Genomic DNA, 25,215 nt, shown 5'->3' with positions numbered 1-25,215 from the left:
TAAATTTAAATATTTTTAATTTAAACACTATGAAGTTCTGATGCCTCAAATTTTGCATAAAGCTTTGTATCACAGTTCCCTACGTACAAAAAAAGTTTCATTGCATTTAGAAATTGTAAGGTCAATTTTCTCTATATTTCGGTCGATTTGAGATGGAATAGCTCGTATACAGAGTGATTCACGAGGAGTTACTGTCACTTACGAAGCTTATTTCTGAAGACATTCTGAGCAAAAACTGTCATATAAACATGGGTCCTAATCTCAATATTTTCAGAGTTACACTAATTTGAATTTGTTGAAAAATACCCTTTTTTTCTTTAGTTTTAAGGTAAAAGAATGTTACAAATGGACAAGGAACTATTCAGAAGTATATTTTCTTTAATTGGCTGGTATTCTGAAGCTAGAAATATGTAGTTAATACCTTAGTTGCTTTGTACAGATTTTTTTTTCAATTTTTAACTAAAAATTACATTATTCTTACGCGCTTATCACAACAATTTTTATTATCTATGCCTTGCCATAAAACAGCTCACTATTCTTCCTCTTTCACAGTATCAGCAGTTCGTTTCTGGAACTCCCTACCCGGCTCCCTCAGGAACTGTCGAACGATATTGCAATTTAAGAATGAATTGTTTAAACACGTGACCAGTATTCAGGTTTAATTCTCCTTTGTGTGTATATGTGTATATATGTAATTTTCCTCAGTGTTGTATAGTTATAATTTACATTTGAATTTGTTATTCTTGTAATTTGCAATGTTGGTTCACTTACCGCTTGCATATTCATTGAGGCTAGAAGTTTCTAGCCTTATATTATTTTGTAATTATTATTTAGTATGCTCGCATTATTTTACTCGACTTGTGCTTGTATAACTATATACATTTTTATTAGTGTTCTTTAATATTAGTCTGTAAAATTGTATCAGCTTCTTTTGTTTCTGGCTAACAAGGAGAGGACACGCTCTGTATAACACCAAATTAAATCAGATTTTGTGACTTGAAAGTACAAGACACACTGTTTAAAGTCATACCTGGTATGGGTGGCCAATAACCTCTCGTTTTGGAAATATTGGCTGTTGTGTGTGACATACTTTCGTTAGGTGCCTAATAGGGAAGCATTAGACTGTGTAACGGCGTAGCTCATATGGTTGGATGCTGAGTTGTTATCCAGGCAGCCGAGTTCGAATCCTAGTGCCTTCTCATTCGTTAAAGCTTGATATTATTATTATTATTATTATTATTATTATTATTATTATTATTATTATTATTATTATTTTAATTCCTTTCAGTTGTCAGTTCCTATATTCAAACCCATGTTGAAATATGCGTCGTATGCATCAAAATTGATAAACGAACGAGAAGTGTTTGTGAATGTGAAGGATATCTGTTTCGCAGCAGAAGTGCGGAAAAATGTGTGTGACTGTGGACAACCTTCTTTCATTTGCTGTGCATGGTGCAGGAAATATGTATGTTTTGTGTGTTTTTATGACATCATAATGAATCGAGTACAAAATAAAATGGAATAGCTGCTACAAAAATAAAACAGACGCCAGTGACACATCTTACCTTCCTACGTGAGCAGTATTTCATTGTTTATCCTTTACAATACAATGTTAGTTAATTAGTAATTTGTTTAAAACATGAAGAAGCATTCAATATCGTACATTGAGAAATATGATATAGGTATGTAAATAGATAACTGTGATCACAATATTAATCATTATTAAAAAAATATATATATACAACCAGTTAAGATTCGAACTCAGATTGCCTGGATAACAACTCAGCATCCAACCATATGGGCTACGCTGTTACACAGGCTAATGCTTCCATATTGAGTACCTAATGGAAGTATGTCACAAACAATAGCCAATATTTCCAAAACGAGGGGTCATTGGCCACCCATACCAGGTATGACTTTAAACAGTACGTCTCGTACTTTCATCTCACACAATCTTATTCCATTCGGTGATATACAGAGCATGTCCTGTCCTTGTAAGTGGAAGAGAAGGCCTGATGGCCTTAACTTCTCCAGAATAAATAAATAAATATTATTATTAAATAAATAAATATTATTATATTATAACTTTTTCGAGTTGTATGTGGTGTACTGTGTGTGCTAATTGTAAATGTAGTTTGTACGCATTGATGTTGTGTTGGTTCTTTATGTAGTGTAGATGTTTGATATTATTTTGTATGTAGGCTTTTTCTGCTGTGGTTTTTGTTTTTTGCGCTGGGTATGTTTTGCTTCGTATGTTGATTCTGGCGTATTTGTGTGTTATCTCTTGTTCACTGAAACTTATGCTGTGTGAATATCGCAGGAACTTCACTAAGCTTCTGACAATGAAGGATAACACTTCGAAACTAATCAGCTAAGTAATTACCTAAAGTTAACGCAGAAAGGAGTCGCAAGTTAATCAGTGATTATCTAAGTGTTAAAAATGTATATAAAATTAAGACACCTCTCGGACTTTTTCAAAATTATTCAAACATTTTTCTTAATTTGCAATAAACCCAAACTATGTATCCAAATCACTTCAAATTTGGTGGGTTTCTTTCTTTCGACCGTCCTAGTTAACCCTTTCATTCACTGCGTTCTCTACAGAGAACAGCAACTTCAATGTCGCTTCATGGACAATGAGTTGTTGCGAGAGAATCCTTTTTCAAGTGATCATTTCATATCTGGAAATCCAGACATCATCCTGTAAAAATGAGACTGGGCAAATCACAAAAGCTTGAAACGAGTCAAGAACAAACAATTAGGCCTAGACTTTTGCAAACAAAAACATAATTCGTGACAGAAGGAGTTAAAACTCAACGCAGAACTGCACGCATTGTATTCTTCACCTGACATAATTAGGAACATTAAATCCAGACGTTTGAGATGGGGAGGGCATATAGCACGTATGGGCGAATCCAGAAATGCATATAGAGTGTTAGTTGGGAGGCCGGAGGGAAAAAGACTTTGGTGAGGCCGAGACGTAGATGGGAGGATAATATTAAACTGATTTGAGGGAGATGGGATATGATGATAGAGAGTGGATTAATCTTGCACAGGATAGGGACTTATGGCGGGCTTATGTGAGGGCGGCAACGAACCTTCGGGTTCCTTAAAAGCCATTTGTAAGTAAGTAAGTAAAGTAAGTAAGAGTTAAAACTAAAAATATTGTGAAAATTGCTTTAAAAACTTTTTTTCGCTTCAGTAGTGTCTCCCATAAGTAATTAATTTATATTAAATCACAGTATTTAATTTGATTTAATTGTATTGTTTCAATCTATTCGAAAACAACATAGATGGAAGCCAGATGGAAAATATACACCAAAACTGATTTTTTAAAATCTATGCTAAGTGTTCCTATTCTCTCCCGATGTTCCTGAGAGCTCTATTATTGTGGCAATGAAGAAACAGCATAAAAAGCAGCATCATTTCACATTATGTGTATAGAAAAAGAGGAATAAGTCTTCAAGGTTGTCACGATCGTATACATAAATATTACCAGTAAGGGAAAGGTATGCGCCGGTATGGACTACCGCCACTGGTTTCTATGGCCAGAAAACATACCGTTAGTGAAAAATGGCATACCGTCACTGAAAAAATATGATCCGTAAAAACTTGTTTATACATTTCTTCATAGCAAAGAGTACTACCCGTTTGCTTCGTAAACAACAGCCTTCTGGAACTGTATTCAACATGTATTTAGACACGTTTATTTGATAAGTGAACCCCTGGAATGCTTAAAAGGGTAGTATTTCAAGTATAGAAGGCTTATGGTGGCATTGTTGCCAGTTCAGTGACTGTGTCATTTTTGTTGTTCAACTTTTTATTAATAATTAATTAAGGGACTTTGAAGCTTTAACATTATTTTGTGCGAGATCGTGTGTATTTGCTTGGTTTCCGCACAAAACCAATCCGCGGTAAGTCTTAAATTCCACATTCAGTATTCCCAACCTAACACACATAACAATTTCCCTCTTCTTACCGCTTAAATGACATATTGATTTTACTGCTTTAGGCTTTTAACATATTATTTTTTAGAGACGTTCAATATAGTAAAATTATAATTTGGAAACTTACCACTGCAATTTCACCTAAATTGCAGTGTTAATTATTGTTTTTAAATATTTGCAAACATTAAGTAAACTCTTCAACTCCACTAAAGTTATGCAAGTAACATTAAGGAAGCCGTGAAAAAAATCACCAAGATTTATAGACTGGGGGAAAAAAAAAGACAGACGTATATCACGGCTTGCTGGAGTATAGTAAACACAGAAAACATTTTAAAGCAACAATGTTGAAGATAGATATTTTTGTTTTGCAAATTTGCCGTCATTGAACAGAAACCAAGATGGAGATTTCATTGCAACTAATTAGAAATTCCTCTTTCAGGTATGTAATAAACGATCTTCGCACAAAATAATGTACGATACACGAGCGGTATGTTTTCTTTCAATTCTCGGAAATTAAAAAAGCTCAACTACGTTTCGCTTTTTCAAACTTTTCCTCGAACATGAAAACTTCAACATACCGCTCTTGTAACGCATAATACTATTATATGATAACTCTCAATGTAAATTGCAAAATAATCTAATAAATAATTGAAGTAACTTGAAATTATTTTATTAAGAACTGTAAACTTAAAAGATTCGCTTTACTGACTGCACGAAACAATTTATTGTATACGTCATGTTTGTGTATGTTGTAAGGGAGGAGGTATGCCTTTTTTAAATCGAGGTATGCCAATGGAAAATCTTGGAATAGCATACCGCCTCTGTTTTTACCCCACTTCCCTCACTGAATATTACTCAGTGATTGACTTTTCAACTTCTTTACTGCGTTAATATTTATGAATTTACCTGACGACTAGTTTCGAACTGTTGTTCTTCATTGTCCAAAGCCGAGTAAAGAGGGTGTAAAGTCAAACAGTGATATAGAAGTGTTAAAAGTGTGTATAGAAAAATGAAGAATAAATATTATTATCCTTTCCTGCTCTCTGATTCGTAAACCTCGTGTAGTGCCCTAGAAATAATAATCTCTGTGGTATAAAGCATGGTTAATAGAACACTGAACACTGCACGGAACACTTACGGCCCGTTCTGCGGCCGCCGCGCCACCACCTGGTGATGCTGTCACCGAGTCCACTCCACATGTCCGCATTCCGTCGCCGCACTCCGACACTGCCACTCCGTCCGCGCGCCTCGAGCACTGACACTCGACTGAGCTGCGAGCGAGCAGTCCGCTCCGCGTCAGCACTCGACGCTGCCGCTGCCGCGAAGTCTGCCGAACACGCGGCTCCCAACTTCGACAACTCTTGCTAATGCACGGTACTCTCCTCTACAGATATGAACACTTTCGTCGATATGTGTATTCTTTCAGTAGTGCAATACACGAACTAATCTGTTTTCGTCATTGTCATTAACATCTTTGTTTCGTCTTCGTTGTTGTCGTCTCAATCACTGTTGGTTTTGTTTTTTTGTTGTTGACCTCGCTACGGATACAAGAAATCGACATAGACTACAGCAAATTGCCACGGTTATAAAAAAATAGCCACGGCTACAAGAAATCGTCAAGGTTACAAGAAATCGACTGTGCACTAAAGTAAATTGCTATGATTACAAGAAATGGGCACGGCTTCAAGAGATCACTACCACCACAAGAAATCGACATGCGCTAAAGAAAATTGCAAAAGTTAGAAAAAGAATTGTAAAATGTTATGTTTTATTTCCATGTATTGTGGGTCCCTATCACCACGGCATGGCGCATCCTCAGGTTGCGGATCGAGGAGACGGCCTCCAGATATGGAGGATAGCTGTGAATATATTGAATAAGCAGTCGCGTACAGCCGATGAGGGGTGGTCCTCCAGCTTGGGAGTTGGGCGAAGGGCTAACAACCCATCACCGTAAAAACCAGCTTGTTACGAATCCTTCAAATAAGGGGCAGGGCATGTAGCACGTGTGGGCGAATCCAGAAATGCATATAGAGTGTTAGTTGGGAGGCCGGAGGGAAAAAGATCTTTAGGGGGGCCGAGACGTAGATGGGAAGATAATATTAAAATGGATTTGAGGGATATGGGATATGATAGAAAATGGATTAATTTTCCTCAGGATAGGGATCAATGGCGGGCTTATTTGAGGGCGCCAATGAACCTCCGGGTTCCTTAAAAGCCAGTAAGTAGTAGTAGTTATGTTTTATTTAACGACGCTCGCAACTGCAAGAGATTATATCAGCGTCGCCGGATGTGCCGGAATTTTGTCCCGCAGGAGTTCTTTTACATGCCAGTAAATCGACTGACATGAGGCTGTCGCATTTAAGCACACTTAAATGCCATCGACCTGGCTCGGGATCGAACCCGCAACCTTGGGCATATAAGGCCAGCGCTATACCAACTCGCCAACCAGGTCGACCCAAAGATAGAGTCACGACTACAAGAAATCGCTACCGCCACCAAACATCGTCAGGGTTACAAGAAATCGACATGTACTAAAATAAATTTCTACGGTTATAAGAAATGGCCACGGCTTCAAGAAATCACTACCACCACAAGAAATCGACATGGGCTAAAAAGGAATTGCAACAGTTATAAGATACAGTCAAGTCTACAAGAGATCGCTATCAGACTTCGTCAGGGTTACAATAAATCGACGTGGACTAAAACAAATTTCTACGGTTACAAGAAATGGCCATGGCTTCAAGAAATCGTAGCGCCACAAGAAATCGACATGGGCTAAAGAAAATTTCAACAGTTACAAGATACGGTCACGTCTACAAGAGACCGCTATCAGACATCGTCAGGATTACAAGAAATCGACTTGGACTAAAGCAAATTGCTACGGTTATAAGAAATGGCCACGGCTTCAAGAAATCACTACCGCCATAAGAAATCGACATGGGCTAAAAAATTGCAACAGTTACAAGATACAGTCACGACTACAAGAGATCGCTACCAGACATCGTCAGGGTTGCAAGAAATAGACATGTACTAAAACAAATTTCTACGGTTACAAGAAATGGCCACGATTTTAAGAAATCACTACCGCCACAAGAAATTGACAAGGGCCAAAAAAAATTACAACAGTTACAAGACACAATCACGACTACAAGAAATCGCTACCAGACATCGCCAGGGTTACAAGAAATCGACGTGAACTAAAGCAATTTGCTACGGTTACAAGGAAAGGCCACGGCTTCAAAAAACTACTACCGCCACAAGAAATCGACATGGACTAAAGAAAATTGCAACAGTTACAAGATACAGTCACGATTACAAGAGATCGCTACCAGACATCGTCAGGGTTACAAGAAATTGACATGTACTAAAACAAATTTCTACGGTTACAAGAAATGGCCACGACTTCAAGAAATCATTACCGCCACAAGAAATCGACATGCGCTAAACAAAATTGCAACAGTTAGAAGATAGAGTCACGACTACAAGAAATTGCTATCGCCACCAGACATCGTCAGGGTTACAAGAAATCGACGTGGACTGAAACAAATTTCTACGGTTATAAGAAATGACCACGGCTTCAAGAAATCACTACCGCCACAACAAATTAACAAGAGCCAAACAAAATTGCAACAGTTACAAGACACAATCACGACTACAAGATATCGATACCAGACATAGCCAGGGTTACAAGAAATCGACGTGAACTGAAGCAATTTGCTACGGTTACAAGAAATGGCCACAGCTTCAAAAAATCACTACCGCCACAAGAAATTGACAAGGGCCAAACAAATTGCAACACTTACAAGATACAGTTACGTTTACAAGAGATCGCTATCGAACATTGTCAGGGTTACAAGAAATCGACGTGGATTGAAACAAATTTCTACGGTTACAAGAAATGGCCAATGCTTCAAGAAATCACTACCGCCACAAGAAATCGACGAGCTAAAGAAAATTACAACAGTTAGAAGATAGAGTCACGACTACAAGAAATTGCTATCGCCACCAGACATCGTCAGGGTTACTAGAAATCGACGTGGACTAAAGAAAGTTGCTACTGTCATAAATGGACATAGCTTCAAGAAATCACTACCATCACAACAAATCCACGTGGACTAAAGAAAATTGCTACTGTCATAAATGACCATAGCTTCAAGAAATCACTACCGTCACAACAAATCCACGTGGACTAAAGGAAATTGCTACTGTCATAAATGGCCATAGCTTCAAGAAATCACTACCGTCACAACAAATCGACGTGGACTAAAGGAAATTGCTACTGTCATAAATGGCTATAGCTTCAAGAAATCATTACCATCACAACAAATCGACGTGGACTAAAGAAAATTGCTACTGTCATAAATGGCCATAGCTTCAAGAAATCACTACCGTCACAACAAATCGACTTGGACTAAAGGAAATTGCTACTGTCATAAAGGTCTATAGCTTCAAGAAATCACTACCATCACAACAAATCGACGTGGACTAAAGGAAATTGTAATAATTACAATATACAATCACGACTACAAGAAATCGCTATCACCACAAGAAATCGACAAGGGCCAAAGAAAATTGCAACAGTTAGAAGATAATGTCACTATTAAAAGAAATCGCTACAGCTACAAGAAGTCAATGTTCTGTACTCTTCAGCATGAGAACATGAGATGGAGTGATGCACTTTGTTAAATTAATACTTCCCTATCACTTCTAGTGTAGACCTATGACTGCAAGATAATAGAGGGGTAGCAGGAGAGGTAAAGTTTCAACGCGTGCTGTTGCTGGAACGAAATTGAAGAACAGCACGTAATAGAACGGATGACATCGTTGCATAGGAGGTCAAACAAAATTTAAGCAGTGGCTTTGCTCCCTGCCGATAGCATAACCAAGGAGACGCCTCAGTAGCCAATGTCTTCAGAGTTCTCACTCCGAATGAGGTCAAAACGGGCAGGAAAATACAATATTCTTGATGGTAAAAACTAGTATGATGGTGATTTACCAAAGCATTACCGAAGGAAAAAATCTAAGTGGTAAACATACTTCGACATTAAGTGGTTGTCTAGCGAATCTTAATTGAAAGTTTAATGTGTAAGTGTAAAAGTTAGCTAACTTCAGAGACAACAATTTCTGGCTAACATAATTAATGTGGAGCGATCGCTTCAAGTCTTGACGAGGATTGATGTGTCTGCCGCTGCATTTCGTACTTGAAGTAGTTCATGAAGTTCCCTGACATGGTACACAGAGATCCATCTGTGTCTTCAGAGAAGCCATCCAAGACGAAAGGCAGTCTTCTCCAGTTCCATTCTTGAAATTCTAGAACGGTCGTCGGCCGTACTGGAAATTTATAAGTTGAAAAATATGTTCGGAATTTAATTGATGGCGTTATCGACCTCTCTGTGCTAACGTTGGTGCATCTCTTTAACTCCTACATGAACCATAGCTCAGGGCCTCCTTTATTATATCTGTGCGTTTTTCTCCGGAGCGGCAGGATATGATTTTTCCTCAAGAACGATTTAGGGATAGTCAGAATACCAAAAATAAAGTCAGAACTGAAGAAATATGAAAGAAATTACAGGTATTTTCGATGGGAGAAAAAAATAAAGGGCAAAGAAAAATCAATAGAAGACAACGGATATGAAATTCATATTCACGAAAGAACCAAGGAGGAAGAGAGATCGTGGTCGTTAGTGCTGAAGAAGAACAAAATATTCTCCTGATCGAGAGATGTCTACGCTTATAGTAATGGTGAACGATAGATCTTCATGGACGTTGACGAAACGCTCATGAACGCTCATAGGGCTCCAGGAAATATTTACTGGTCATTTCTTGCCCACAAAAAAATTAAATTTTGGCGGTAGCCCAATGCACTTGTATAAATGACCTAATTGTTCGTGGGTTTATTCGATCCTCCACTTGTAATCCAACCACTATGATGACAGAATAGAATAGAATAGAATAGAATAGAATAGAATAGAATAGAATAGAATAGAATAGAATAGAATAGAATAGAATGTTTTATTTTCCCTGGTAGAATTAAAGCCGTAAGGCCTTTTCTTCCATTCAACTAGCCTTAATCAATACAATAATGACATACATATTTAAATTATGAATATTTACAATACACTATAGATTCTCCACTAATATTCTTCAGTTAAATTTTAACGACTAGTACATGTTTATTTAATTTGAGATAAAGCCTATACGAAAAAGTTATAACTTAATTTATAAGCTAATATAATTCAATTCAGTTTATATGCAATATGTAAAGAATTATAATTAAGTTGAGATACCCATAGTTAGTTGGTTAAATGATGAGAATTAATTTAATAGTAGTTTACTAGAACTATGTTATAGGAAGAAAAATATCAACCTAAACATATATTGATGTAATGAGAATAAAATTAATATAATGAGATTTTAGCATTAGAGATTTCATATTCTATTTAAAGAAATTATTTATTTATTTATTTATTTATTTATTTATTTATTTATTTATTTATTTATTTATTTATTTATTTATTTATTTATTTATTTAACCTGGCAGAGATAAGGCCATCAGGCCTTATCTTCGCCTCTACCAGGCGATTACAACTGCAATATTAGGAATAGGCTACAATTACAATTATAATTACAATTAATATTAAATTTACAAATACAATAAAAATCAAAGTACTAAAAGATTAACTGACTAATAAAAGCTAGACAGTTTATTGTAAAAGTTAAGAAGAGAGAAATTTTTTTTTATTAACTAAGTAAAAATTAAACCTACTCTACGCAGTAAGAAAATGATTAATAAGTTTGCTTTTGAACGCTTACTAAATTCCGACAGTCACTGATGTCACTGGGTAGGGTATTCCACAAGCGCGAGAGCGAGATTGTGTATGATGATGAATACGATGATGTCTTATGTGTTGGTATGGCTAGTATGCGGCTATTTTGCGTGCGTGTGAAGAGATTATATATGATGACAGGTAACTGAAACGGGAGGCAAGGTAGGTAGGTGTAGAAGTGTGAAGGTCTTGGAAAAGGAGAACAAGAGAATGAAAATTTCTACGTTCGTTAAGCCGTAGCCAGCTTAGAGTTTGGAAGGATGGGGTAATGTGGTCAGCGCGACGGACATCGCAAACGAAGCGAACACAAGAATTATGAATACGTTGTAATCTTTGCGAATGTAATAATAAGAATGGACAGATGTTAGTTTCATTATAAGTAACAAATATTAATCAGTAATTAATCTGTTAAGAAGAATTTATGTAATTTCGACCTAAATGAAGTTATTGTCCAACAACCCCTTACATTACTCGGAAGCGAGTTCCAATTTCTAGCAACTGAAATTGTATGGGATGAAGAATATAAAGATGTCTTGTAGCAGAGTATAATGAGCAAATCGTTGTGATGAGACGGTTCTTAGCTGATGATATGCGGATAAATTTTGGAAACGAGAAGCCAATTAGATTGGGGTAGCTGTGCGCAGAATTTGAAATAAGAGAATATGAGAATGCAGGGCTCGTCGATCGACTAGTCTTAACCAAGACGGAGTTTGGACAGACGGGGAAACATGACCATACTTAACGAATGTTGTAAACACGCATTATGTAAACTTTGTAACCTGCTGCTTAAATTTGCATTTAGGTTACTTAATATAATATCGCAGAGTCGAAATGTGGCATCACGAGTGTTTGTACAGAGATTAATTTTAGTTTATCAGGAAGAAAGTGCTTCAGTCGCAGACATAAGTACATAAACACAACAGTTATCAGTAGGGACCATACTTTGTCCTAGGAGGCCACAAGATTAAGTATTAGTGGAGTTTTTACTGTAGCGGACGACGCGTGTGCATCTAGCAAGCGAAGTACTTCTGTCTGTTCACGTGACTCTTGTTGATAAAATGACGTGGAACAAAATATAGACTACTATAACAAGTACACTAATACTTACAATTTACATTTTTACACTATGTAAACTAGAATACGCTATTTTTACTATTTACACTATGATAAAGAATACAGGCATACATGATCAGTCCTTATTATTATGGTACATTATTATGTACAGGGTTGATATTGTAATGCAAGGTATTTTATTTAATAATACTATGGCCTATTTTTTTTTTGTAAATAGTTTATAATAGGGCTGTCAGATATTCACTACTTTCAAAATCTAATTGTCTAAAAGACTGTTTTTCGCAAATCAAGCTTTCAGGTATAAGTCCCTGCAAAGTTGATGCGAATAATTTCGAGGGAAAAATTGTTCCGCTACCTGGGAACTCTACCAGACACCGATCCAATTTCTCCCTCGTAGAGTTCCCGGGTAACTCAGCTGGGAGAGCTTTGGTACTTTTAACGAAAGGTCCCCACTTCGATACCCGGCCCCGGAACAATTTTTCTCTCGAAATTATTCAAATCAACTATACAGGGAGTTATACCTGAAAGCTTTATATTCATAATACACATAACTGTACGTTAACAGAAAACCACAATTTAAGTCACACAGAGTTAGTGTGCACTCAATGTTGGTTGCTTGACGGTTGTCAGCCCACTTGAGGTCTGTGGATATAGAGGGAAAAATTGGATCGGTGTCTGGTAGAATTACCGGGTAGCTCAGTTGAAGGAGTGTTGGTACGTTTAACCAAAGGTCCCGGGTTCGATAACCGGCCCCGGAACAATTTTTCCCTCGAATTATTCAGACTGTTTTTCGTCTCTAGAATATCTTTCTTCAAATATAACATTTGTAGAATATGATTTTTATTTTTAATTTCTAAAATTATTCATGATATAAAATATTAACAAATGTATGTATTTTTTACCTTTTTATTTCTACCGACTATATTCATGTTTATATTGACTGTCACTGGCTTCTGTCGGTTTGTCAATTTATAGACCTATTAAATGGTTTTTTCTCTCTTTTTTCTTTCTTTTTTTCTCTTCTTTGTAGTTGTCGATCTCAATTAATTAATTAGTGTATTTAGTAAACTGCTAGGTTTCTGCCGTCAGGACGAATTACTGCGAATTGACAGACATAACAGTCCGTTCAATAATTGCTAACAGATTAAGGGAACATGGTGAATACGAAGTATAGGCTATGAGGAAGTTCAATATCAATCTATGGAAGTATCTACACGACGTGCTGACATCATAATAATTGACCGAAATACAAAAACTGGTCTCATTCTTGACCCGACAATCAGATTTGAAATTAATGAAGGTCAACCAAAGCAGGTACATGAAGAGAAGCCCGCTATTTACCTTCCATGTTGTGATGATCTCAGCCATAAATATAATATTCAAGATTGGAATGGCATTGGACTTATGTTTGGTGAGCGAGGAACAATTCCCAAATTTACATTGGAGATTCTCAGAAAATTAAAGGTTCCTGAAAAGACTCTTCAAACAATTGCATCAACCATTTTAAAAACTTCATTGAACATCACCAATCATCATCTCTATTCATCTTTATAATATATAACTGTATATTATTTCTTCTTCTTCTTCTTCTTCTCCCTTCAAGGTTTAGGTGATATCACCTGTTCCGGTCTCTATCGTCCAGCCACCTCTTGCGAGGTCTACCCAGATCCCTTTTCCCGATCGGGCGATAATTCATTATCTTCTTTGGTAGCCTATTCTCTGCCATTCTGTCAACATGATCTTTCCATTTTGTTTTATTTTCTTCTACCATGTCGTGTACTGAGAAAATATTTAAATCTGATCTTATTGTTTCATTTTTTATTTTATCGGCTTTAGTGCATCTTCTTACGTATCTCATAAATTTCATCTCTGCTGATTGTATACGTGATTCTTCTTTTTTTGTTATTGTCCATGATTCAGAGCTATATATAAGAGTAGGTACAGCCATAATTTTATAAAATTTCATTTGAGTTTCTTTTCTCGCTTTTCTTCCTAAAGTTCTTCCAATTGTTCCACATATCATCTGAAATCTATTAACTTTCTTCTCAATATCTTTCTCATAATTAAAACTAATATCACATCCTAGATAATTGAAGTGGGATACTTGTTCTAAAATGTTTCCATTTACTATTATCTTAGATCTAACAGGATTTTTCCCTTTAAAAGCCATTATCTTTGTTTTGTTTGCAGATATAGTTAGATTGTAAAATATTGCGTTTTGGCTTAATCTATACACTGCTCTTTGTAGGTTATCTTCTGTTTCCTGGATAATTATTTGATCATCAGCGTATAGTAAAGTATTTAAAGGTGTGTTAGATTCTATTTTAATCGCAGTCTGTATTTCATCTTTCCACTTCAAAACTAGATCGTCAATATATAAATTAAACAGAGTGGGTGATAAACTGCACCCTTGTCGAACACCTAAATTTGTTAAAATTGCTTCTGACACTTTAAAACCTGAGCTAATAACTATTTTGGTATTTACATATAAACTCTTAACGGCACTAATAAGGTGCTTAGGAAAGCCTCTTATTTCCAGTATTTTTCATAAAAGGGGTCTTTTCACTTTATCGAAAGCTTTTTCATAGTCAATGAATGCTAAGTGGGTTTCCAAACCAAACTCTCGACGTTTTTCAATAATCTGCCTCATTATAAATATATTATCACTAGATGAGCGTCCTTTTCTAAAGCCTGATTGTTCCTCTGATATTACTACATCAGCAATAGCTTGTAATCTTTGATTAAGAATTTTTCCATAGATTTTATATCCTGCATCTAATAAGGTTATTCCTCTATAGTTTCCTGTGTCATTTCTATTACCTTTCTTGAATAGGGAAATAACTTTGGCTGTATTCCATTCCATGGGCACTGAACAATTTTTCCAACACATGTTCAGAAAATGAAGGAAACAGAATTTTAATATCATTCCACCATATTTAATTAGTTCAGCATTAATTCCGTCCAATCAAGTAGCTTTTCTATTTTTTGTTACTTTTAAAGCCGCTTCTAATTCTTTTATGTCTATTTGATCTATAGAACTACTGTCACTTTCTACATAATAATTCTCTTCATAGTTTTCATCATACCATAAGTTTCTGTAGTGTTGTATCCATTGGTGTTCTGTAATAATGTTAATACTTGCAGTATCTTTCTCTGCTTTATTCAAATTTAGTATATTATTTACTTTTCAAAAAATTCTTACCATATTGATAACTAGACTTCGTGGAATTGCCATGAGAATCGCAAGGTTTACTGTGCACGCGGTATAGACTGTATGAGAAGGGGGCGTGGAACGGATGGAGTATGCCTCTGATGTAAACACTGAGCAGTATACTGCGGTTACAATAAAACCTGTATCCTGCATTCAAGAAATGTAATGAATGATCATTGAAGTAGGAAACGTCTAAACATGTAAATACACAATTATTTTATAGTGAGATATATTAACTCTTAAAATTTAATGTAAGATACTCACATCATTCTTGAATATGCGCATTGCAGTGAAGAGTTACGTACATTTTGAGCGACTGCAAAGTAACCTCCTTCGATGGTCACTCAAACAGTTTTTATATTGGTAAAATGTAATAGGTGTATATTTGAAGAACGGGAAGTCACTACTTTTTAGTACATAACTTCAGACGTCTTGTCGTGACCTGATAGTACATCATTTATAATACGAAGATGTGAATAGGCAGAATTTTTAGCAATAATGTTTCTCAACTTACATTTCACTTTTTCTGAAATTAGTGAATTGTTATTTTGTATAACGGTTTGTGATACTTTATCCACTATATTAAGGGCGTCTGAGAGTTTTAGTTTAGACGATTCTAACAGGGTGATGGTTTTGGATACGTTTTTAAAACTAGAATCAATGAACAGAATATCTTCCAATAGCTGTTCAGAAGGCAATGATTTTACAGCTGCAACAGCGGAACTGTCTGTGCTATCCAATGCATCAATTACCTCCATTATTTTGCCGTAATATTCTGCATAATAATTAACAGCATCCAACGACGTTTCCCAACGGGTCAAGACTGGCTGCGGGGTAAGGGTATTCCAGGGGCAATTATTTGGAACAGCAACACTCTCATTGTAGTATGTTTGATTGAATTCTTGTCTGCACTGAACAAATGTTAAGCTTTGTCTATTCCAACCACAGTAATGCAAAAACAAGTGCTTACATAGGTATACATTAGCTGTAGCTGCTCTATCTATTTGGACCGGTCACAACTCTTAACATGAACTGCTTATACTAAGAGACCGGGCGGTCGCTCACCTCCTCTATACTACCGTACATCGGCAACCTGATTGCATGCTGCGTGTGGCAGTTCAACGAAGTCTATTGATAACTATCACATCTTGTTGCAGATTATTAATTCTTTTTTTAAATTTCATTATGTTTCTACCCCATACAATGCCACACTCCATATAAAGCACTTCACTAGTCTCTTCCTTAGTTCTTTTTCTAGAAACATGGACATTATGGTGAAATGAAGAGAAACGAATAGAAACATTTGAAATGTGGATATGAAGATGGATGGAGTGTGTGAAGTGGACATACAGAATAAGAAATTAAACTGTGTTGGAAAGAGTGGGTGAAGAAAGAATGATACTGAAACTGGTCAGAAAGAGAAAAAAAGAATTGGTTGGGTCACTGTCTGAGAATAAATTGCCTACTGAAGGATGCACTGGAAGGAATAGTGAACGGGAGAAGAGTTCGGGACAGAACAAGATATCAGATGATAGACGACATTAAGATATATGGATCTTATGCGGAGACTAAGAGGAAGGTATAAAATAGGAAAGATTGGAGAATGCTGGGTTTGCATTGAAAGACCTGCCCTTGGACAGAACACTAATGTGTGTATGTATGTAGGCCCATGCCTATTTCTAATATTAATTTACATTTTCTTTTGAATTGATTAGGATGCCGATATTTTAAATCAAAGATTTGGACGGCTATCAATATAAAAACTCTCTCTATTGGCTAAGACCACACCGTACACTAGCCTGGGTCTTACGGTAGTGGCTAGAAATATTTTTTTGTATACTTTTGATTTGTACTCACTTTGCTTACTAGCTAAATAAATTAATAAAATTTATTATTATTATTATTATTATTATTATTATTATTATTATTATTATTATTATTATTATTATTATTATTACTTATACTTTGTTATTAGTGATGCTGAACCAAATACTATGTTATTTAGCCTAAATGTTAATGGAATTAGTGATTGTGAGATGATATTTGCCGAGATAACTGCATTCCAAATTGGCTCCGCGAAGAAAATATGATATCCGGATTGGTCACCAAATTTCTTTTTTGCATTGACTCCCAAGAAAGCAATTCGCGTTCGAATAGGTTCCCTTACACAGAGACTTCGGGGCCTGTAAAATGTTTGTATCAAAGGTCACTTACAGTTAGATGGCGCTGTTGTGTCACGCACTGTACAGTAGTGGCAAAAAACCGGACCGACCCTTGTAGCTGATTTCAGAGCCTTGTTCACTCCAGAGCACGATAGACTGGTAACTAAGACTTTCGTGGTTCGAATCCTGCCTGGGAAGGAAACTTTGTTTTTGTTCCTTATTCAAATTTATTCCCAATACTTTTCGATTGCTGGTAAAATTCTTGTTCTGGGAATAATAAGTTAATTAAGTAGTAAAATATCGCTGAAATCGAAACAACAAGGCTCTGAAATCAGCTACAAGGGTCGGTCCGGTTTTTTTGCCATTACTGTACATCCACACACCGATATGTTTCATTGCGACGAGTTCAACCAGTTCAGTTCCATTCGAAGTTGAATTCTCAATTTTATTCCGTTCTTCTCAGTATTTTCAAGTTTATTGATTTTTAAATTTCTATCCAAAATAACGCATACATCAAACAGAACACTAAGCAGTAGTACAGATACAAACAACTTGAAAAAGAGTAATTTCTTAAATGTGTTATGGAAGAATACAGAGAACGTGATATTATACGTATATATTAGGGCAGCGTTGCCAGACACAGCCTAAACGGAGCGGAGCGCTCCACTATAACTCGTTGCGAGCTCCGGTGCTTCCACAGACATAAGCAAGTTCACGCTCCGACTGGACGTCTCTAGCACCACAACCGGTTTCGGAGCTTACAACTCTGACACTACTGTATTAGGGGACGCCTCTCAGTGTTTCTGGACTAACATGCTTATCTGTCAGGGATTGCTCCCTTAGTGATGGATCCAGTTTTAAAGCGCTGGACACTCGCCTCTACCCTCTCCAGTGATACTGCATTGCCCAGGGGTCACGACGTGGACGTGGGAGTAGGATTTGCCAGAGTTGCTAACACATTTACTCCGCGAATGTAAACCTGCCTTAAGACAATGTGCTTGAGATCTTTCTGAACATTACTGTCCACATTCTGTTTGAATAGATATGACAGCTTTGTTTCCGAGATCTTTGTTATGAAGCAAGAGAAAGAAGAATCAAACTTTAAACTTCTCCACCAAGATAACATCAAAACAACATCAATAGTTGTATTATTTGTTTTCTGCTTCAATGCAAGTAGAATGTGAAACAAACTAAGCTGAGCACACTATTGTTTTGTACGCGAGTCGCGCCTGCATTGTTATCGCTTCGATGGAATCTTTGAAAACAGAATATTAAAATGTTCATAGGTTTATTTAGTACTCAGAGTTCCATCTATAGTGTATATTTATCAGTCCCCCTTTGGGGGGAAGGACAGGGGACGGGGACTGGACTTGCACGTACAGTAGGTCACTTGGGTGGGCCCATTGTACTACCCTAAATTGAATGGTGTGCATGCCCTAAAGCCCTCCACGCTTCAAATTCCCCTGCGGGTCGGCCCGAACTCCCCTGCAGAATACCTTTCACCTTTCCACTAGGCATCACCGCTGTCCCTCAACCTCGGACACACGAGCTACCATGAACCCAGGGGAGAGCTGACTGTTCATAGCACTACCACCAGCAACAAAGCCCGAAATATGGAAATAAACAGAGATGATGATGATGATGATGATGATGATGATATAGGCGAAATAAGTCCGCGGTCCAACGCCGAAATTACCCAATAATTCTGCTTCAATTGGTTGAGGAACAACCTCGAAAAAACCTCAGCCAGGTACATTGTCTCAACTAGAATCTGAACCCGGGTCCTCTCGTTTCACTGTCAGACATGCTAACCGTTACTCCACAGCGGTGAACCATCTACAGCAGTCAAGTCAGCATCAGCCCACGATGTGTACGTAGCCCGCCTTGAAAACAGTCGTGCTCATGGGCGTCTGTACCCTTCCCCTCTTTCGTTGCAAAAGGGGTGAATAAATAATAAGAAATATATGATTGCTTGCTTTACAGTTCCTATTGAAAACAACACGGATATGTATTTTGTATTATATTTGTTTAATTATTTTATTTTAATATGTATAATGTATTTTGTTGGAGTGATGGAAAAAATTGATTAAACCTTTTATTTCTATCTATCTATCTATCTATCTATCTATCTATCTATCTATCTATCTATCTATCTATCTATCTATCTATCTATCTATCTATCTATCTATCTATCTATCTATCTATCTATCTATCTATCTATCTATCTATCTATCTATCTATCTATCTATCTATCTATCTATCTATCTATCTATCTATCTATCTATCTATCTATCTATCTATCTATCTATCTATCTATCTATCTATCTATCTATCTATCTATCTATCTATCTATCTATCTATCTATCTATCTATCTATCTATCTATCTATCTATCTATCTATCTATCTATCTATCTATCTATCTATCTATCTATCTATCTATCTATCTATCTATCTATCTATCTATCTATCTATCTATCTATCTATCTATCTATCTATCTATCTACCTACCTACCTACCTACCTACCTACCTACCTACCTACCTACCTACCTACCTACCTACCTACCTACCTACCTACCTACCTACCTACCTACCTACCTACCTACCTACCTACCTACCTATCTATCTATCTATCTATCTATCTATCTATCTATCTATCTATCTATCTATCTATCTATCTATCTATCTATCTATCTATCTATCTATCTATCTATCTATCTATCTATCTATAAGTTTATTTAAGGAAATCAGATCATTTTTTTGTTCATTATACGATTAAATTACGTTAGGAATATCAGTGTAATAACACTATTAATTGGCAAACAAATCATACTACTGGTTCTAGAATCAGCTGTAGCTGTTATTCAATCTTAGCTTGAATGTTGGTTATTCGAGCTTTCAAGCTTCAATCACTATGGAGAGACACAATGTATAAAGCACATTATCTGTAAGAAATTTAGTGTACAGCGACATTACGATGTATATTACTCCCATGAATATAAGAACGTTGCGGAATATGATAGGATGAAAGTGACTGATGATTATGAAAAAACATTTGAAACTATAAGTAGTCCAAAATGTTCCTAAACTTAATTTCTTCCTAAAGTTCTTCCGATAGTTCCGCATATATCTTGAAATTTTGACAGCTTTATATTGATGTTTTCGTCTTTTCCATAACTAATATCACTTTAATAATAATAATAATAATAATAATAATAATAATAATAATAATAATAATAATAAAACCCGAATCACATAAAGCGAAGTGGGTAGGTATTGAATACATAATATTAATAATAATAATAATAATAATAATAATAATAATAATATATATATATACATATACATATATATATATATATGCAGGATTCTACAGCTACTGCCGTCTTCCTGTGCCAATCCTCCAAAGCCTTCTGTCTAGTGCGTCTTCAGTCCTCAATCCCCTCTTGTGCATGACCTCCATTACTTCGTTGTCCCAAGTTCTTTTTGGTCTACCTCTTCCTCTTCTTTCTGGAGGTTTCCACTGGTAAATTTCTTTAGACCATCTACCTTCACCCATTCTCATCAAATGACCAAACCACTTCAAACTTTTTGGTCATTAATACTAAAAGTAGTGACAATATTGTTATAAATGATGAAGTCGAAATTAAACAAGTTAACCAGGCAAAATACCTAGGTACAATTATAACTAAAGCAGAAGGTATTGACGAAGAGGAAATAAAAAACCGAATTGAACAAAGTAAAAAAATTATAACCTGTTTAAATTCTATACGGTGGGATAAACATCTTTGGAAGGATACCAAAAAATATATTGGCAAAATGTTAGTTGAATCTGTATTAAACTACGGAAGTGAAATATGGGTAACGAATGCATATTATAGAAAAAGAATTTTGGCCGTAGAAATGGATTATTTGAGACGAAGTGCTAGAGTCTCCCGCTTGTATCACATTAAAAATGAAGAAATTAGGCATAGAATGGATGCTGAAGGGACAGAATAATAATAATAATAATAATAATAATAATAATAATAATAATAATAATAATAATAATAATAATAATGAAACCCAAATCACGTAAAGTGAAGTGGGTAGGTATTGGATACATTATAATAATAACTAGTGGCTTGTGCAGCAAATGCTGCAAACTAAGTTCATTACACGTTCAAATAAACATTTTTCAGATTTATTTTCATTGAAGAATACCAGACATTCTGAAAGTTATTTGCTTCCATAATAATGAAAGATACTCTCTCTCGAGCCAATACTGAAGAGAACCACGCATATAAATACCTACACCACCACCGCCATTAAATATATGAAAAAGACCCAACCCCACTTGATTAATAACTATAAAAATATTTTATTTTAATAATATTATTATCTTACGTAAGTTTTATAGCTTTCAGTAACATATACAATATATACTATATAGGCGCCACTCAGTAAAGTATAGAAATCAAAATCTAATTTAAGTTATTCACTACATCTACTTATATAACCCCAAAACGTTTCACTTTCATATCATCAATATAGCATTAATATGTATAATTAATGAAAAATAGTCACATCATGGCATTAACTACAATAGTATTTCATTTCTAATTGTAATAATGTCATCAAACCACCTCAAGTTTTGTAGTTTTTAATATCCAATACACAGCTGTACCCAGAAAATTACACACCACAGAATCGAACATGTAAATTATTTTTAGTAAGTTAAGTTTTTAATAACCAATTTAATTTGAGCTCAGCATTCTTGCAGATCATGGCCTTCGTGTAATATTATTTACTGTAGGGTGTGTTTTGTTTTGTTCTGAAATGCAATTAGCTAGTTCTCAAAACTGATGACAGATGGATTTTGGAAAATAGGAAAATTATGTTGAAAAATTGACATTTGACTGAAAACTACTATTTTTCTGAAAAACTTTGAGTTCCAAGCTTCAAAATGAGGGGTCATTTATTAAAATCCGTTCAGCCGTTTTCCCGTAATTTCCATTACCAATTCAAATTATATAATAATAATAATAATAATAATAATAATAATAATAATAATAATAATAATAATAATAATAATAATAATAATAATGACAGCTTCTGATAGGTGTTCGGGCCACGCACGTGTCTTGCAAAGCAAAGGTCAGCAAATACTTTTATTTTCACGCAGTGTTTAGAATAATGTTTTGAGGGACGTCTCGTGGAAGTTAAAAATACTCAGCAACAAATAGACTGGAAGAGTTGCGGTCGAGACAGCAATGGGAAGCGACACTAACATCAATACAGCGGAGGCCGTGAAAGTCAAGCCTTTAAGGAAATCGCATCTTCGTAGCCTACAACATATCCCATTACTGAACTAATTACTAAAATACACGGACCATTGAGAGTTGCTGAGATCGTCATTATCATCATCTACTGGGTATTCAGCTCAAAATGTGTCATGGCTCGCTGTATGTCGTCATGTGGCTATCCGATGAGCCTCGAGAATTCAATTTTCCTACACTTCCGCAAAGGCGTATTACCTAAATGCGAGAGAAGTTGCCTAGCAAGTACGGCGTTCATTCTGAAGATTAGCTACTTACCGATACGTACGGTAACGCCAGTAGTGGCAAGAATGTGAACTGTTTGGAAGCACGTACTGAAGTGAGTTTTTTTTTCTTACTGTCGGGATATGAGGGAGAGGGTTAAGACGATTACTTACGTATTTGTTGACATTAACTTCGACGGTCAACCTGGACACGGAGGATTTGATTTGTGTTGTGGAATGTTACCGTACGCAACCGATGATAACAAATATCCTGCGTACGACTTGCCGGCGCAAAACACAGTTCGAAAGAGGTTATGGTAGCACACAGACCGTACAGACCGTCATCTGTTGCTACGACGTTCAAATTATACCGTACACGTTCTCAAGTTCAGATTGAAGAACGCCTTAAATAATAGGCAACTTCTCTAACATATAAGCTGAAACTCGCTTGAAATCGGTGACCCAACAACAGTGACGTCATGACACACTTTGAAATGAACACCCAGTATATGATTTAGAACATCCATGTGTGTTCCCTCTGGAAGTAACATTAAGGTCCCTGAGCCAAATAACGCCATGTATATCTTTAACGCCACCATATTAATTCTTGTTAACGACACCTGATTTCGGTAGTGCACTACTGTAGCCTGCATTCGCTTGCTATGTAGTGATGAAATGAATTACTAGCTGTCCACTGACATTTACCAGTGACATGATATTCCAACTTTTGTGTGTTGATAGTGAAAGGCTATTCTTATATCAAGATAATAGGCAATATTTTATTTTGTGTGTTGAGGAAATAACAACTATGCTAAACTATATATTGTCGTGATCCTTAAACGTTCTTATATGCAGAGAAAGTATTTGCTATCTATAAAATTTGAAAATGTTAGAGAAACTGGCGTGTAATATTATCAAGTACTGAGTAGAGCTTTAACGCCATGTGGTATTTTTTTTTTTTTTTTTTTTTTTACTTATGGAGAACATTCATATTTAACTAAAGTTAATGCTTTTGTGTTTATAACTTCCTACTGTGTCTCGTCTCTCTTTTTAAAGTAAGGAGTTAGCGAAAAACATATTTTCCTAATCCATCTGGTGTTTCAGCTTCAGATCAAGAATATTTCATTAGTGATTTTGTATCTTTTATTAACAGAAACTTAAATGTAGTTGCTTAGTTCAACTTGTGTTACTTAGAAAAAAATAATTCATTAATAGTAATTATAAGTGTTTAAGTTACTAGAAAATAGGTGGCGTTAATTGGACAAGCTGTTTCTAATAACGCCAGTATACAAAGTTTTCCTATTTGAGTTGTAATTCTTCCCCAGTATATAATATCACCATTTTCATTGTGCTATTTTCTAAAGGTAAGATTAAAGTTCCTTTGTTATAATTTTTGTGTTTGTATATAACTTATTTTCAGAGCAACAGTGACTTAACTGTTAAGGTGGCGTTATTTGGTACGTGTCGTCTTCTCAATTTTTCTAGATATTTCGAACTCTCTTTCTGCGGTTGTTTTAAACTAAGAATTTTTTTTTTTAGTCTTTCATAATTTTATTAATTCAGTGATGGCTATATTCGTTTTTAGGCTTTCACATTGAATGTGAAAAATATACTTTTGTTATGTCATTGTGTGCTGTTGGGAAGTAAATACAGATTCCACAAACACGGCTTAATTACTTCTTGTAGCCAGATGTAACGAGTCCAGCAGAGTAGGCGACTCTTCTGGTGTTACGTATCTGCCCTGATGACGAAACTTTTAAGTAGTTCCGAAACGTTGGAAATGTCAAATTCCACACGGTGGAATACCCAAAAGTCTATTTCTGCTCAGTGGTGGTTGTTTCTAACACGCTAAGAATGCTATAGAATATTATATATTTTACTCTCGCTGTGGTCATGCTATACGGTGTGTAGGATCTTTAACCTTCCCCTATGAGCTCATCGTCTTTGTTCATATGGTAGCTAAATTTCTCACTAGGGACTTCGGAATAGAAAATTAGTTTTACCATTAACTATTTAATAACTTTAATTATTCTATCGACGCCATTTCCTAAACATAATATATCTCTAAATATAAGAAAAGTGTCAGTTACGTTTTATTAGTATCTATACTCCGTTTCTGGAATCTGTAGAGTATAGGAGGTGAAACAAGTTTTTTGCGCAAGTGGTAAGTGGAGGGGGCCAGTCCAATGAACGCTCTGGAGGAAAGCGTCTAAAATGCTACGTTATCTATCACCTTCTGCCACGCTCATCTTACCCCTTAGCGGCCGTGAGCCGATGCAATCCGCAACACATTCTCGCACTGATAGGCTCCGCCCATTCGCTTGTCATCGACTGCACTCAAATGCGTTAACTTACTGTGCATTTTTACCCAGAAATCTAGCTTAAAAATATAATCTCAAAACACTCAATAATTCTTTAATCTATCTGCTGCTAAATTACTAGTTTTCGCTTCCATACAGTGAGACAGACATTGT

General features: G+C 35.8%; 1 protein-coding gene across 4 annotated transcripts in view; it reads right to left on the bottom strand.

Moving 5' to 3' along the window:
* The window catches only part of LOC138694873 (probable 3',5'-cyclic phosphodiesterase pde-5), a 453,748-nt gene that overhangs the window by 249,533 nt on the left and 179,000 nt on the right, over window positions 1-25,215 (bottom strand). Inside the window, exon 1 of one of the 4 annotated variants that reach the window (XM_069819030.1) lies at window positions 5,086-5,282. The exons of 2 other annotated variants lie outside the window; for them this stretch is intronic. In XM_069819030.1, coding sequence (XP_069675131.1) covers window positions 5,086-5,146 — 61 coding nt within the window. In that variant the 5' untranslated portion in view covers window positions 5,147-5,282. Of the gene's footprint in view, window positions 1-5,085; window positions 5,283-25,215 lie in introns of those variants that run through there. One more of the 4 variants, XM_069819057.1, reaches the window with a different exon arrangement.

This window comes from Periplaneta americana, chromosome 1, assembly GCF_040183065.1.
Source record: "Periplaneta americana isolate PAMFEO1 chromosome 1, P.americana_PAMFEO1_priV1, whole genome shotgun sequence".
NCBI lineage: Eukaryota > Metazoa > Arthropoda > Insecta > Blattodea > Blattidae > Periplaneta > Periplaneta americana.
This window is presented reverse-complemented; position numbering and strand designations above follow the sequence as displayed.